Source organism: Balaenoptera musculus, chromosome 14 (assembly GCF_009873245.2).
Source record: "Balaenoptera musculus isolate JJ_BM4_2016_0621 chromosome 14, mBalMus1.pri.v3, whole genome shotgun sequence".
NCBI lineage: Eukaryota > Metazoa > Chordata > Mammalia > Artiodactyla > Balaenopteridae > Balaenoptera > Balaenoptera musculus.
This window is the reverse complement of record NC_045798.1, coordinates 50,631,440-50,647,302: the sequence shown is the minus strand read 5'-3', so window position 1 is coordinate 50,647,302 and position 15,863 is coordinate 50,631,440. Positions and strand designations below refer to the sequence as shown.

The window sequence follows — 15,863 nt, the reverse complement described above, 5'->3', positions numbered from 1 at the left end:
CTGACACCAGAGCTGTCACACTGCGGAATGACTAACAGCTCCCACACAACCCTGACCATCGCAAATTCAAGATCTCACACTTTCCTTCGAAAATGCCTCCATACCTTCACTTTGTAGATTCTGTAGTCTGCTCTGCCCTGAGAGCAAAAAAAAAAAAAACCAAAAAAAAAAAACCCACCTCAGAGGCCAGCGTTCTGTCCAAATGGAACTTTAACAGGGCTTCTGGGATGCCCTGATTCATGAGATCATTAAGAGGGTGGCTATTTTACTCTCAAATTAGTAGTTCAGAGCCCTTACGGCTTCTGTCCCACCAGAGCAGCCACAGGCAAAATTGGGCTCTTCCTTTTTGCCACTTTGGTGTCAGCTTATAAAAGTGGGCAGCTCCACTTCTGAGCAGCTTGGGGAGGGGCTCCACACAGCCGAGCCTGAACCACATCAATCCTGTAGGAATGAAGACCTGGTACGATACTGGGTGTCCTTCGTCTTCCCCGAGGGAGGCAGTGGTTAAGAGCGGGGGTGCCCTGCAGCCTGAAGCTTTTGTAGTAATCCTGGCTCTGCTGCTTGCTCAGTGGCGTGACTTTTGCCGCCACCTGGATTTCTTTATGTTCTACAGAGTCAGTAGCAGTGCCTCCTTCCCAGAGCTGGGAAGAGTACCTGAGTTAATACGTGGAAAGTTCCTACACAAGAGCCTGGCACACAGTAAGTGTACCGGATCATTATTACTCAGCAAACGAGGCCTGATTCAACTGATGACGAGAAAGCACACGGGTTTCCCATTTCTAGACACTAGCAAAATAAAAACTAAACTGCTGAAATAATAAGGAAATGAGACTCATTTTATTTAAAGAAAATCTTTATAAAAACTGGTTCACCCAGAACCCACCAGTGGGCTCCCAGGCATCGGTTCCCCCATTCCGCACTCTCTGTCTTGAGAATTGGTGGATGGTAACCCAAGTCTCTGTGCGCCTTCTGAAATTTCCCCAATTCACTCATTCCTGCCGCAAGTATCTACTGCACCCCTACTGTGTACCTGGCAACCTACAGGCACTTGGGATAGAACACTGAATGAAACAAAAGATGCTGGTCCTTGTGGAATTTACATTCTAACAGGGGAATTAGATAATAAACAATAACAATAATAAATTAATAAGTGACATAATAAACTAGAAAGTAAATGCCATGGAGAGAGAGGCAGAGCAGGGAAGGGGTAAGGAGTGCCGGGTAGGGTTGGGTGAGTGGCAGTTTTAAACAGGAGCTTCAGGGAAGGCCTGAGCACCCATCGTGATCCCCTCCAGTCTCAACCCCTCACTCAGAAGGGTCCACGCAGACCCTTCTGAGTCCACCCAGGACAAGGGGCAAAAAGCCCAAGTCCCCTTGGTGACAGTCGTGCAGCAGCCCAGCAGGGATGCAAGGAGGCGAGATCCACACGGGGCGCGCGTGGGGCTCACCCCAGCTCACAGCCTCCCTCCTCACAGAAGACGACGTGTGTTGTAACAGCTCCATAGTTGCAACTTCCAGGATCCCTGCAAGGGACATGCCATTTGCAGGAGTCACCCTGACTTCTTCAAAGGCCTCATTGGGAAAGTGAGATCTGAGCAAAGACCTGAGAGAGGTGAAGCTGGCCTTCCGGACAGCCAGGAGCAGAATATTCCAGGCAGAGGAAAGGCCCAGCGCCAGTGCCAAGGCATGGCCTCACCTGCTTGGCAGCCAGTCTGGATGCTGGAGCAGAGGGAGGCTGGGCGCTACGGGAGGAGGGGAGGTCTGAGAGATACTGGAGGGTGCAGGTCACCAAGGACCTCACGGGCTACTGCTGGAGGCCGGCTTTCATTATGATGGAAAAGGGCAGCCATGGCAGGGCCCTGAGCGGAGTGACATGATCTGACTTGGGTTTTAGGAGGCCCCCTCTGCCAGCTGGGAGGCTACTGCAGTCATTCCCCTGGGGATGAGCAGTGAGTGCTCAAGATGAGTTCTGGTTTGGGGAAAGCATTTACGATGCTGCAGTTTAGAAAACCCTATGATACGCCCTATAGCACAGGCACCAAATATCCAGCCATTTATCACAACTTAAGTTGTGCAACATCAATAGCAACTAAGAGACATTCTGGGATCAATAGTGTCTGCTGTTGGTTTCAAGGGGACGGCTGAAGGAAGAGGAGGCGGTGACAAGAGCTATGAGTCAGCCGGTGTCCCTCCCAGCCTACTCCCAGCTCGGGGTCATCACACAGTGTGCTAACCGGCTCTGCCCTGGGAAAATATGCCAGGGAGCAACGCAGACAGCCAGAGCCCAGAGCCCCAGTGCCGGAGGCTTCCCTGACCAGTGGCCACTGAGATGGGCGAGTGGGCCTGACTCTGCCGGGCATGTCCAGCCAGTGTGAGCATTCAAGAACCGAGTTACTTCTGCCCTGGTTACTGTTCCTGCTGGAGATGATGTGCTTATTTTTAGCCATCATGTGATTCTCCAATATTTTCCAGGCTCTGCTTGAGTCACTCTGGTTTCGGAGAATTTTTCAGAGGGGAAAAAAAAAATGCAGGAAAGAACTCCTCATCTTAAAATTAGCTCAAATATTAAAAATTCTGATGTGTAAGAAGTTATTTGAACGTGGTATATATTTCTTTCGATAAGCTGACTTTTCACACCCTCACACCCTGGTAGAGAATTAAGTGCGCTTTGAAACGCATTAGGTGCCAAACAATTACTATCTTAGTTCAAATTCTTGTTTTTAAATTGTTCTCAGAGCAATTTCTCTCTAGAAATGGTGAGGTTCCCTCACCCCTGTGAAAACAAGATGTACCAGAATCCCAACAATAATTGAGGGGAACACTCCCTTGCCTGTTTGCTGCAGCAGTAGGGAAAGCTGGTGATTGAAAGAGTCCAACAAACCGAGACAGCCCGCTGAGAATAAAGACACACAGGCATCACCATGACAACAACATCACTGTGTCACGCATTCCTGGCATACATCAGTCATTTAAGCAAAAAGCTTACAAACTAAGACGGCCATTTCAGTGGAACACGACTATTTAGTTCCTTTACGATGTTCAGAGTCCTGCTGATTCCATTGGCAAGACCAAGTGTTTTAGGTAGTTTTGCTGATGGTGGGAAGTCCGCTGTGCTCCATTAACACTACCTTACCCGGACTCCCTTGCAAAGAGAGACAGTCTGAGGCCACAGAGCAGCTGGAGCTCAGGGAGGTGAGAACCAGAGCTGAGCCCCACTCGAATCATCCACTCTACTCTACTCCAGTTGGCTCCTGCTTCCCTCAACCAATGACCAAGCCAGAAACTTGTGCATCATTTATCCTTGGCTTCCCCTGTCCTTCACCTCTCATATCCCATCACCATCAAGTTTTGTTGATTAAACCTGCTTAAAAGTCTCTATAACCCACATGGCCATGACCTTTATTCAGGCCACCCTCCACTCCCACATGTTTGGCTGCAACAGCTTCTTAGCTGTTGTACTTAAAATCTTTCAGTGACTCCCCAGAGTCCCCATAATAAACTGTAAACTTCTGTGACTACAGAAGTTAAGGTGACTGCTCCACAGTGATCTTCACCTCCTGCTATTCCCACCTTTGTGCAGTCCTCTCCCCTGGAATGTGGGTGGGACCTGTGGCTTGCTTCTAACCAACAGAATATGGGAAAGGTGATGGGATGTGACTCCCCTCATATGGAATCCCATAGGACTCTCTCTCTCTGACTCTGTTTTGCTGGCAGGCACACTAGAGAGACTCTCCCTACTGGCCTTGAAGAAGTCAACTGCCACCGCAAGCACCCATGTTGGAAGAGCCCACAGGGCAAGGAACTGCAGGTGGCCTCTGGGAACTGAGAGAAGCTGCCAGCAAGAAACTGAAACCTCAGTCCTTCAGCCTCAAGGGAAATGCCAACAACACAAGGGAGTTTTCCCCAGATGAGCCTCTGATTAGACCACAGCCCCAGCAGATATCTGGACTGCAGCCTCGTGAGGCCTTAAAGCAGAGAACATAGCTAAGCTGTGCCTGGACTTTAGAAGCTGTGCCACAATACACATGTGCTGTTTAGGCTGCTAAGTTTGTAGTAGTTGTTCTGCCGCAAGAGGACACGAACACCACCTCTTAACCCATTATACAAGGGCCCTGGCTCACCTCTGCAGCCTCCCATCTCAACGTCCATATGGAACAACATGCACTTCACTGAAAAGAGCACGTTCTCTCTTGACTGCAACATTCTGTTCTCTCTGCTTGTGGTGCTCTTTTCCATACCCTTCACCTGGCTAACTCCTACTCATTCCTTAGGTCTTAGTCAAACCTCACGTTTTCCAAGAAGCCTTTCTAGAATACACGAGGCCAGCTCAAGTGGTCTTCCTACACACCCTGATTGCACTTACCTCATTTTAATGCTATCGTCTATGTAGTGCCAGATTTCCTCACAAGGCTGTAACTTCCTTGAATCACTGTGTATCTCCAGAACCTCTTACAGTGCCTTAACAAATAGTTGTTGAAAGACTGAATGAATGAGAATTCAAGTAAAGCTTTCACAAAACGGCAAGGAATCCAATAAATAGGAACTGTTGTTTAAGAAATATTTTCTGAGCTACTGTGTAATGCACTATGCTATTTTCTGAGCTATGGTGCAAGGAGCTCCTCAGGTGATGGAGATGACTGGAGAAAACGTCAAGAACAGCCACGTGTTGGCTTAAGTGCTGCATTTTCCTTGATCCAGATGGACACTGCAGTGATTCAGTTTAAATCAATTCAACAAATACTAAATGAGAACCATCTATTTGTCAGGCAATGGGGAAACAATGATTGAACGAGACAGAACTGCTTGATAGTTCAGTTCCCCCAATTCAAAGGGAGTATAGAAAATTCTTCAGGTCAAAACTATTTTCTATTCCTGCCCAACATACCAAGGGACAAAAAAAAGGCACCAATGATACAGAAAAATAGGCTCACTGGTGATCTGTGATGTTCTGCTCATGGAAACTGAAATAAATGCTAAGTCATGGCCTTTTGAAGTTTGACAAGTTTTATTGTGAGGCTGAGAAGCTAAATGCCAAGTTATTATATCTATGGAGAGAAAAGGAACGATCCATCATGGGAACACGTGCGGTTGAGTTGCAGAACTGATTAATATTTCAGCATGTAGAGGGAGCAGCTATGTAAGAACGACCCAGTGCTGGTTATGAAAGGACCCAGCATTGTTTTAAAAAGGGCTAGGATGGTTTGCTTCCCAGGTGCAGCTGGGGCAACAATGGAGGCCCTTAACCTCTTCTGCAAAGTCCCCTGTGAGGGCACAGAGTATGACATGCTGGAATTCGGGCCAGTTTTGTCTGAAGGATTTACTCTTCACTTTGTAATCACCCAGACCATCTACTCAGAGAATTATCTGAATTGAAGGATTAAGAAATCAGAGATAAGTAATCCCACTAACCTAGGGCTCAGTTTTCTGGGTCTTATACACATTTCTGCTTCGGGGCTGATAAGAGGCCTGGAACAAGTGGCTTAACGTTTCCTGCATTTACAAACATATATAAAATATAGTGACTCTCACCCAAGAGCCTATTGCGAGGATGACGGGAATGTTTTTGAACATTTAAAAATTATTGCTCTTGGGACTTCCCTGGTGGCGCAGTGGTTAAGAATCTGCCTGTCAATGCAGGGGACATGGGTTTGATCCCTGGTCTGGGAAGATCCCACATGCCGCGGAGCAACTAAGCCCGTGCACCACAACTACTGAGCCTGCGCTCTAGAGCCTGCGAGCTACAACTACTGAAGCCGGTGTGCCTACAGCCCATGCTCTGCAACAAGAGAAGCCACCGAAATGAGAAGCCCGCGCACCACAACGAAGAGTAGCCCCCGCTCGCGGCAACTAGAGAAAGCCCGCGCGCAGCAACAAAGACCCAAAGCAGCCAAAAAATAAATAAATAAATAAATTTATTTTTAAAAAACCCTTAAAAAAATAAAAAATAAATAAAAATTATTGCTCTTTAAAAATAAATAAATGCTGTTTGAATAGAAGAGCATGTGCTCTGTTTCAAGCCTTTACAACAGCGGTCGCCAACTTTTTTGGCACCAGGGACCGGTTTCATGGAAGACAATTTTTCCACGGACTGCGGGAGGGGGGGATGGTTCAGTGGTAATGTGACATTGGGGAGCGATGGGGAGCGGCAGATGAAGCTTCGCTCGCCTGCCGCTCGCCTCCTGCTGTGCGGACCGGTTCCTAACAGGCCACAGACTGCTACCAGTCTGTGGTCCGGGGGTTGGGAACCCCTGCTTTACAACACTGGAGGGCCTTTTATTTCCTCCATTCAGTATGCAATTTGAATTTCGTTTGTGAAAATTTACTGCGGTTCAGTATAGTGTGGGGAGCAGATAAGAACGTAACACAAGACCATATCCGTGATATTTGAGAGAGGCAATATAATAATATAATGGTTAAAGGGCATCGGGCTCTGGAATCCCAGGGTTCCCTATTTCCAGTGTGTGACCCTGACAAGTTGCTGAGCCTCTCTGTGCCTCAGTTTCCTCAACTTTAAAACAGGGGTGTAATGGGAACTGTCTACCATTTAGGATTGTTGTGAAGCTAAACTGAGCTAATACAGGTTAAGTGTTTAGAACAATAGCTGGCATTTAGTATGTATTCAATACTTACTCCCTCTATATTTGATGACTCCCTCTACATTTTAAATGTTTTCCTTTTCCCTAACTTCCATTAAAAATTCTATTCATATTAGATTTAGATTTTGAGCGTTACACAATAATAACACCACAGCATTTTGTAGGTTTTGATCTCTAAGCTTGAAAAAATTCCGGTTTAAAAAAAACAAAACTGTGACATATTTTGATCCCCCAAAGCCAAAACAATTAAAAATTATAAACTGAATTAGTAAATTGTCTGTCAAAGGTGCTGTTTCCTTAAGCAAACACATTGCGATGGAAATGAAAAATGCACGGCTCTTCCTTGGAAGAAGCCCTTGGCCTCTTACACAGGCACTGCCAGAAGATTCCTATCTGAAGCTCCTAAATTCTTCATGACTCTTTGCTCCTCTCTGTGCCCAATATTCCAAACTCATAGATATTCAGTAACCTGGCAAGGCAGAGCACTGCTCATATTTTATGCTGTGGTTTTATCAGTATTATAGATAGGGAAATGCAGTTTTAATTATTCTTTGAGGAGAAAAGTATCCCAACGCCTATCTTATATATTTCACATATGATAGATGTGTAACTGGAGGAACAAAACCACCAATACCCCTCCTCTCCTTCCAGGGAGTAGGGAATGTCTCCTAAGAATTTAATTAATTGGACCATCATAATTTTTTCCCATTTTCTCCAGGCCTACTTGTAGCTAAGGGAGTAGCCATTAACTGGTATGCAGCTTAGCAATGGGATGGTTTCTCAATATGAACAGGCCAAGGGCATGCAATGCTGATATAGGGCAGGGACTGAGTGAAAGATACATTGTTCAGATAATAAGGAGAAGTGCTAACACCTATTTGAAAAGAAGTCTTGTTGATTATGGGACTGGTAAGAAAAATGCATCTCTTCCTTGTTATGAGTTGATATTGCATGATCTTTTAAAATTAACATTTGATCCTTGAAGTAAGTAGGTGTAGGGATAGTACAGTATGTGGTTAGGTGACTGGGGACTGTGAGACAGCAGTACCAGGCAGATATACACTGGGAAGTTGTAAGAATAAATAGGCCTGACTTCTCTTGATGGAGAGATCATGAAGGGACAAGAAAGGTGGCGCTGCCTGTGCCTATCCTAACAGGGTTCTGGAAAGTAAATGCCATTATGGACTGCTTTAGTCTAAAGAGAAGACGTGGGAAATATGCATTTCTCAGAGTAAATGATAGCTTTGGGGTGAGACTAACATTTATGTTTAAAGGGTGGAGTTTCTCAAAAGATAAATGCAGACTTGCATCCTGGCAATAATAAGGAAAAAGGTCTTGTATAATGGCACAGGCTTGAGGCCAAGGTTAGAACCCTTGAGTGAAATATAACTTTTTGAGTACTTTTTACTTGGACTCTGAGTTAATACCTGTTACATCAGAAACATCAACACTCTGCAGAGCAATATAACAAAATCCAGAGTCTCCACAATATAACATCACAATGTCTAGGACACAATCCAAAATTACTCAACATATGAAGAGTCAGGAAATGGTGGAATTAGCAGACAAGAACTTTAAAGCAGCTATCATAACCATTCCCAGTCAGGTAAAGTATGCTCATAATAAATGAAAGATAGGCAATCTCAGGAGAGAAAGAAAAAAAATTAAAACTGAAAAAAATAGTTGAAATTTAAAAAATGCTCAGTAGTAGAATGTAGATGACAGAGGAAGAAGAGGGCTAACTTGAAGATACATTAATAGAAACCATCTAAAGAATAGAGAGAATACTAGAAAAAAATGAGCCTCAGGGACCTGAGGGAAAATTTAAAAAGCTCTAACATATGGAAAAATGAAGTCCCAGAAAAATAGGATAGAGAGAATGGAGCTGAAAAAAAATTTGAAAAAATAATGGCTGAAAATCTCCCAAATGTGGTAAAAGACATAGACTTATGGATTTAAGAAGTCTAATGACTCCAAAACAAGATAAGTTCAAAGAGAACATCATAGCCACACTACTGAAACCCACAGATAAAGAGTCTTGACTGCATCCAGAGAAAAACAACTTATCATTATAGGGGAAGGTGATTAGAATGAGTATGCATTTCTTATCTTTAGAGGTCACAGATAGTGGAAAGACATCTTTAACAGGAGGGAGGGAGGAATAAAAGATCAATCTGAATTCTTTACCTAGGAAAATATTCTTTAAGAATGAAGGTAAGGGCTTCCCTGGTGGCACAGTGGTTAAGAATCCACCTGCCAATGCAGGTGACACAGGTTCAAGCCCTGCTCCGGGAAGATCCCACATGCCGCGGAGCAACTAAGCCTGTGCCTCACAACTACTGAGCCTGCGCTGTAGAGCCTGCGAGCCACAACTACTGAAGCCTGTGTGCCTAGAGCCCGTGCTCTGCAACAAGAGAAGCCACCGCAATGAGAGGCCCATGCATTGCAACGAAGAGTAGCCCCCGCTCACTGCAACTAGAGAAAGCCCGCACACAGCAATGAAGACCCAACGCAGCCATAAATAAATAAATAATACATTTTTAAAAAAGTGTACTTTGACGCACAGAAGTTTAAAAAAAAAGAAGAATGAAGGTGAAATAAAGACATTCATAGAAAAAGGAAAACTAAAAGAATTTGTTGCCATTGTACCTGCTCTACAAGAAATGCTGAAGAAAGTTATTCAGTCTGAAGAGAAATTAAATTAGTAGGGAACTCAGATGTTCAGGAATGAATGAAGAACACTGGAAATGGTAAAAATATGAAAAATAAATAGGTTTTTTCTCTTAATATCTTTAAAATTCATATGACTATTTAAAGCAGCATTGCCTTATAGAAATATAATGGGAACCATGTAAGTAAAACATTTTCTAGTAGCCACATTAAAAAAATCTTGAGATTAATTTTAATATATATATGCAAAATGTATACAATATATGCAAATTATAATTTCTATGTGTAATCAATATAAAAATTATTAACTAGTTTTATATTTTTTCCCATACCAAGTCTTCTAAATTCAGCATGCATTGTAGACCTGCAGCACATTTCAATGCAGAATAAGCACATTTCAAGTGCTCAAAAGCCACAATATCAGACAGTGTTGATTTAAAACAAAAGTTATAACACTGTCTTGTGGGGTTTATAATGTAATACATATGACAGCCAAAACAAAGGACAGTGGAGGGAACGGTTGCCAGGGTTCCACATTTTACATGAAATATTAAGTACACTGTGAAAAGGTCAGAATATATACGGTAATCGTTAGAGCAGCCACTGAAAAAATTAATGCAAAGCGGTACCGTTAAAAAGGCAATGGATAAATTAAGATGGAATGCTAAAAAATATTTTTAAAATTCAGAAGACAACAGGAAAAGAGAAACAGAGAAACAAAAAACGAAGGGGACAAGCAGAAAACAAATGATAGATCTAAATCCAACCAAATCAATAATTACATTAACAGTGGACTGTACGCTCCAATGTCCAGAGATTATCAGAATGAATAAAAAATGCAAGACCCAATTACATGCTGTTTATAAGAGACCCACTTTAAATATAAAGACAAAGATAGGTGGAAATTTACCTATTATGGAGAAAGATACACCATGCAAACAGTAAGCATAAGAAAGCTGGAGTGGCTATATTAATATTAGATAAAATAGACTTCAAGTATTACCAAAGATAAAGAGGGAAGCCTCATAAAATAAAAAGGTCAATTCATCAGCACGACTCAACAATCAGAAATATCTACGCATCTAACAGAGCCCTAAATACAGGAAACAAAAATTGAGAGAATTAAAGGGACAAACCGGTAATTCCACAATAAATGTTAACACTCTCTTTGCAGCAATTGTTAGAACGAGACAACAACAACAAATCAGTAAAAACATAGACGATCTGAATAACACCATCCACTATCTTGATACTGATATTTCTAAAACACCATACGACCAACAACTGCAGAATGCATATACTTTTCAAGTGACACTGACCAAAGGAGACCACATTCTGGGCCAGAAAAATCAAGATCAGAACAAGGATAAAAAAAACCACTATAAACTGGTACATTTCATTGCTTCTCCTAAAAAAAACCCCCAAAAACCACCAAACTTTTGGGGAAAGTAAAAGCAACTCTTCTTTCCCCAAAGGTGATAGGCGATGCTTACTTAGATTACAGGTACTCAAAGAATATGCAAACACTGGTCAACAAATAAAATCAATAAACATAATCACTTTGTTAAGGTTGTATGAACAGCCTTAGAGAACCCAAAATTAAAGATAATTAAGAGTGAGAGTATTCAAATACTCAATACAGTTTTTGAAAGATGCTGTTAGGATTTATTTAAATCTCCATTTAGGAATTTAATTATGATCATTCAAATGCTTTATTCTATTCTATTCTACTTCTTAGGTTGCTTCCTTTTTGAAATCATTTTTCTAGTATTTCTACTAATTTTATTTTGAGGCTGCAATGCCTAAAGGAAAGCCCCTAAAGAAAAGAGAAAGCTCAGAATCAATTTCCATAGCAACTCTAAATCCATCACACTATATTTGTATATGGGAGTTGGATTTAAATGCATTAATATATGTGGATTTGCAACATGTCTAAGCTGTGGTTGCTATAGGAACCGCAACCTCAAATTTCGTTTTAAGTTTAGTTAAGTGCTCACACATAAAAACTGATCCCGCTGACAGCTATCTCGAGTTGCAGATATGGCTCATAGCAATAAATTTATAAACATCATGACTCACGATGACATACGCACTTAATAGATATCTGTCATTATGAAAATGTGTATTTTAATATATGCTCCTTGTTGGTAGATCAAAAGCAATTCAAGATGCAATTCCTCAGGATGTAGATAGAATAAGACTTGCCAGGCAGACATCCACCCTTAGCGACAGCCTCTGCTCATGCTGAAGCTTGTTACGGCCCAGGTAAGTCACCCAAAGATACACAGACACCAACGGGTTCTACGGCTTCTCTGAATCCACGGAATACTGGTGTCTATACTGAAATGGCAGAAAAATCTAGCACGTTTTATAGTCAGGACATGCAAATTACTTTTAATATTAGTTTAAGGATATATTTGGAGAGAGAGAAAGCCACTGCAAAATGAACCAAATATCCCAAAGCCAAAATGAAAAAATAATTAAAGACCATCTCCTGTTTTCGATTACACCAGATGTTGCTTGTTTCCACTAGTACAGATGATTAAGAAACGACCAAGGCCTAGAGATGGGCACAGAAATTACTGCTGAATGCTACTGACCTGGCATCACTGGGAGATGACTGGCATAGATATGTGAATTTCCCAGACAGCTGACCCTCACCTCATCAAGCACTTTAATTTGTCTTAAGTTTTGGATGGACACAATCAGAGTTATGTATGAGGATGGTCTCGAATAGTTTCAGACCAGAGGCAGAGAGGCTAGTTTAGAGACTGTAAAATAGTTCATGGGAGAGATGATTATAAATAGAAAATTAAAATCTTAAGAATTAGAAGGGAACTCTGAGTGTATCGATTAGCACATGCTGGTGTCATACAGATCTTGAGGGCTACTGAGAGACATGGAGCTCTTTGATTCAGCAATAGAGATCTCAGGCTGCTGGACTATTTATACGGTTTCATTAAGATTTTTTGGCTCTTCTTTTACTGATGTGCACACTTTGTAGTGCTATCAGTATACTCCTTGCCCTAATAAGATACACGCTGAGAAACCATATCCCCATGTTTGTTATAATTATATCCAAGTCAAGAAAGAGCAAATAAAGGAGGTCGAGAAGTACAAATTTCCAGTTATAAAATAAATAAGTCATGCGGGTGTAAAGTACAGCATGGGGAATATAGTCAATAATATCGTATTAACTTTGTATGGTACAGATGGTAACTAGAATCATTGTGGTGATCATTTTGCAATGTGTACAAATGCCAAATCACTACGTTGTACACCTGAAACTAATATAATGTGGTATATCAATTAGATGTCAATTTTAAAAATAAATAAATATATATAAAAGAAAGAGCAAATAGACTCTGGGTAAGTATTCTAGGAACTCTCCCTTGTGGAAAGAGTAAAGTGTATGAATTTTATAGCACAGATTTTACAACACCTATTCTGACTTTTAGAAGACGTTCTGGCTTGCACTTTCTTGGCTGTTTTCCCAAGAGTTGGATACATGACCTCTAGGAAAAAATGAGGTCTCATTGTATTTATAGGAGCCTTTCTCCTATTATAGCTTTTAAAACAATGTTCTACATGTGATGTATACCTTGCTATAATTTTTTCAGTATAGTTTTACTACCCCACCATGTCCAAGAGTCAGAACATGTCTCATAAAAAACAGTATGACTGGTTTGACTTCTGGAAATATCCTTCCTCCTTGATTAAGACCAATGAGGTAAACATGGTCGAGGTATCAGAACACAAACCTTGGCAATACTGTCTTCCAGAACATTAAAAACCAAATTTATGAACTGCTGACTTTAATGTGTTTCCTGAGCTTTGTCACCAGAGAAGTTAAGCTCTGGAAACAATATATTTCTTTTCCAGGTTCATGGACATTCTTTCTATCAAAATGGCACAAGTTCCTCTGTGGCTTTTGTGAAAGACAGATGAGGGAATTCCTCGAAAATGAGGCCAAGGCAGCATAATGACAGTTCTGTTTGGGGGCGGGGGGCAGTTAGGATGGTTGGTGCCAATGTAAGGACACATTATGACTGTAGAAGAAAAATGTTCTGAGGCCTGTCCGGTTCCACTGCTGAAAACTTGAAAAAGTAGCAGCTGAGTTGCAAGATGAATCTGTATATCATTAGCAGCTGCAGAAAAAGAGCTTGGGGTGAGAGCTACCAGCCGCTCTTGGTTTTTTGTACCTTCTTGTCCCCCAACTCCATCTGCCTGTGTCTCCCCAGCTCTGAAGGAGACAAACCACTCCCCTTCTCTATCCTGGTCCTAGAATAATGACAGTTTCTGACAAAAGCTGAAGGCCAATTTGAACTGCCATAAACTTTTGTTCCCCAAACTCCCTGTGGCTTCATTTTTACCCAAACTGTTCCCACACTTCTGTTCTGAAAAAGGTAAACATTCCCTTTCCTCACCAAACCTCTTTCGATGCCCTTGACCCCATTTTCCCCCTCCAGCCTCAGGGTCATTGTTCCACCAGTTTCCCCTCCTTTTTCCTATTATTCCTTCTCACGGACCTTTCTCCCATCTTACAAACCTGCTCCTTGTGCCTTGTCCTAAAAGCAAACAAAATCAAGTCGAGGACAATGCCATTCTCTCCCCAATCTTACTTCCTAAAGCAACTGTCAGCTTTTTCCCGACACCAACAAAATGTTTTTATTTCCTGATTTGGTGAAGGTGGAATCTCCTCTCACATCACTTTCACATTTGTGTGTCATGCCCTTGTTAATAAGCCGCTGCAATCTAGGTGTATGGATTCAGCATTTCTACAGACCAATTCTCTAAAGAACATATATTAATCACCTCCCAGGAGCCAGATTTCTTTCTTTGGCCTATTTTCAGGCTTCATCCTATCTGATCTCTCCAACAATTAATACTCAGCGCTGCTGGTGATCCCTCTTTCTAAAAATGTCCTACTGTTTGTTCTCTGATGTTGAGCTGGTTTTTCCCCTGATGTCCCTCCTTTTCTCAGCTTCCTCTTTTTCCTCTTGCCCCTTAAATGTATGTATTCCCAAAGACCTGTGCTTCGTTTATTTTGTTTAAGCTTATTTTATTCTATGGCTTTGAAGTTGGATTTTTATGCTGTCTCAGTTTCCTTTCTCCAATTCCTCAACCCCCTCCTGGACCCATCATTCCACTGAGTGACCCCAAAGGACCCTCCCAGTCCTCACTGTACTTGACTCCTCAGCAGATTTAGACACTGGTGACCGTTCTGCTCCCTTCCTTCTATTTCCCTGACACGTCATTCCCTCATTTCTTTCAATCTTTCTGGTGTCTTCCCCGCTCCTATGTAAGCCCTTCCTTTTCTACCCAAACGTTAAATGTTCGAGTTCCTCAGGGACTCTTCGCCTTCTCACTGGGGACTCACTTCCAGCTTCAATTACCTGGATATGGAAGACTCACCAATGTTTACCTCTAGCCGACACTTCCTTGAGTTCCAGACACATGTCCACACAGTTTAGTATTAGTCTTGTTATAATCATTTCTAATAATTCTCATCGAGGTTGGGCATAAATAAGGAATTTGCATTCTTACAGAATTAAGGTTGTTGACTTAACAAGTGTGAAACACTGGTTTTCAGGATGGAAACACATGGTTTCTGAGGATTTCATCGTTTAACTCTCCAGTATCACAGCTGATGTTTCTAATAATGACCCTCATTGGACAAGAACACATTCTGCTTGGTAAAGTCTGTTTTTTAGGCAAGAATGTTTGTAATATATTTTAGAAAGATTTTTCTCCAAAACAGTTAAAACATTTTTTAAAGTTCTAGGTATTTATCCTCAGTGACTTCACTTTTGGATGAAGTTGGCTAAGTGAGGTCTTGCTGAATGTTGTCACACAGAAATCGGCACTGCCCACACAGGAGACAGGATGGATATTTCATGAATTTCCTCTGAAGGATTATAGATGATGATCCATATTTAAAAGTGTAAATCGGTTCACAGTACAGCGCAGGAGGGCCTGTGAAAGTGACTCTAGGATTTCATTGTTACGGTACCTGCTGTCGGGGAGTTTGCATGGTGAGACTTCTTGGGCAGGTTGAAGATCTGTTCGCCAGGGTCGGGAGGAGGAATTGCATCTTGCCCTTGTCGTGCTTCTACGGGGTCATACTCCTTGCCATCGTAGTTGGCATCATAGAACTTCTTAAACCACTGAATAAAATCCAGGTTGTCCTGGAAACGCCCTTTCACGAGCTTTTCCACTGGAATTACCTGCAATATAAAATCACCAGGTGAGTCATGATCCTCGGGCTTGTTTGTATTTAATACAACTGAAGTGTTCCCTAAATATAACTTTACATCTGCAATTCATGTCTGCTGGCCTCTCCCCCAGTGTCTTAGCCAGTGGTATTCCAGCATTCATATAATTTTTCATTATATTAAAGAAAAATTAAAATGTTGTAGTTGGTTCTCCTGGAATATTTAATACATCTGAACAAACCATACAAAACAAGGAATACCCTGAGCTGTCAAGAGGGGCTGATCCTCTTCATAGAATGTTTATTACCAAAGTTTATTGCCATATCCCCCCAAAAACATGGGTCTGGGATGTTGTTCTGTTTCAAGGTTGATAGGTTTTCCT

General features: G+C 41.9%; 1 protein-coding gene across 4 annotated transcripts in view; it reads right to left on the bottom strand.

Moving 5' to 3' along the window:
- Positions 1-15,863, bottom strand: part of MAPRE2 (microtubule associated protein RP/EB family member 2) — a 162,793-nt gene that overhangs the window by 21,428 nt on the left and 125,502 nt on the right. For all 4 annotated transcript variants that reach the window (XM_036874782.1, XM_036874781.1, XM_036874780.1 and 1 more), the window contains one exon: positions 15,280-15,493. In XM_036874782.1, the coding sequence (XP_036730677.1) occupies positions 15,280-15,493 (214 nt within the window). The remainder of the gene's footprint in view (positions 1-15,279; positions 15,494-15,863) is intronic.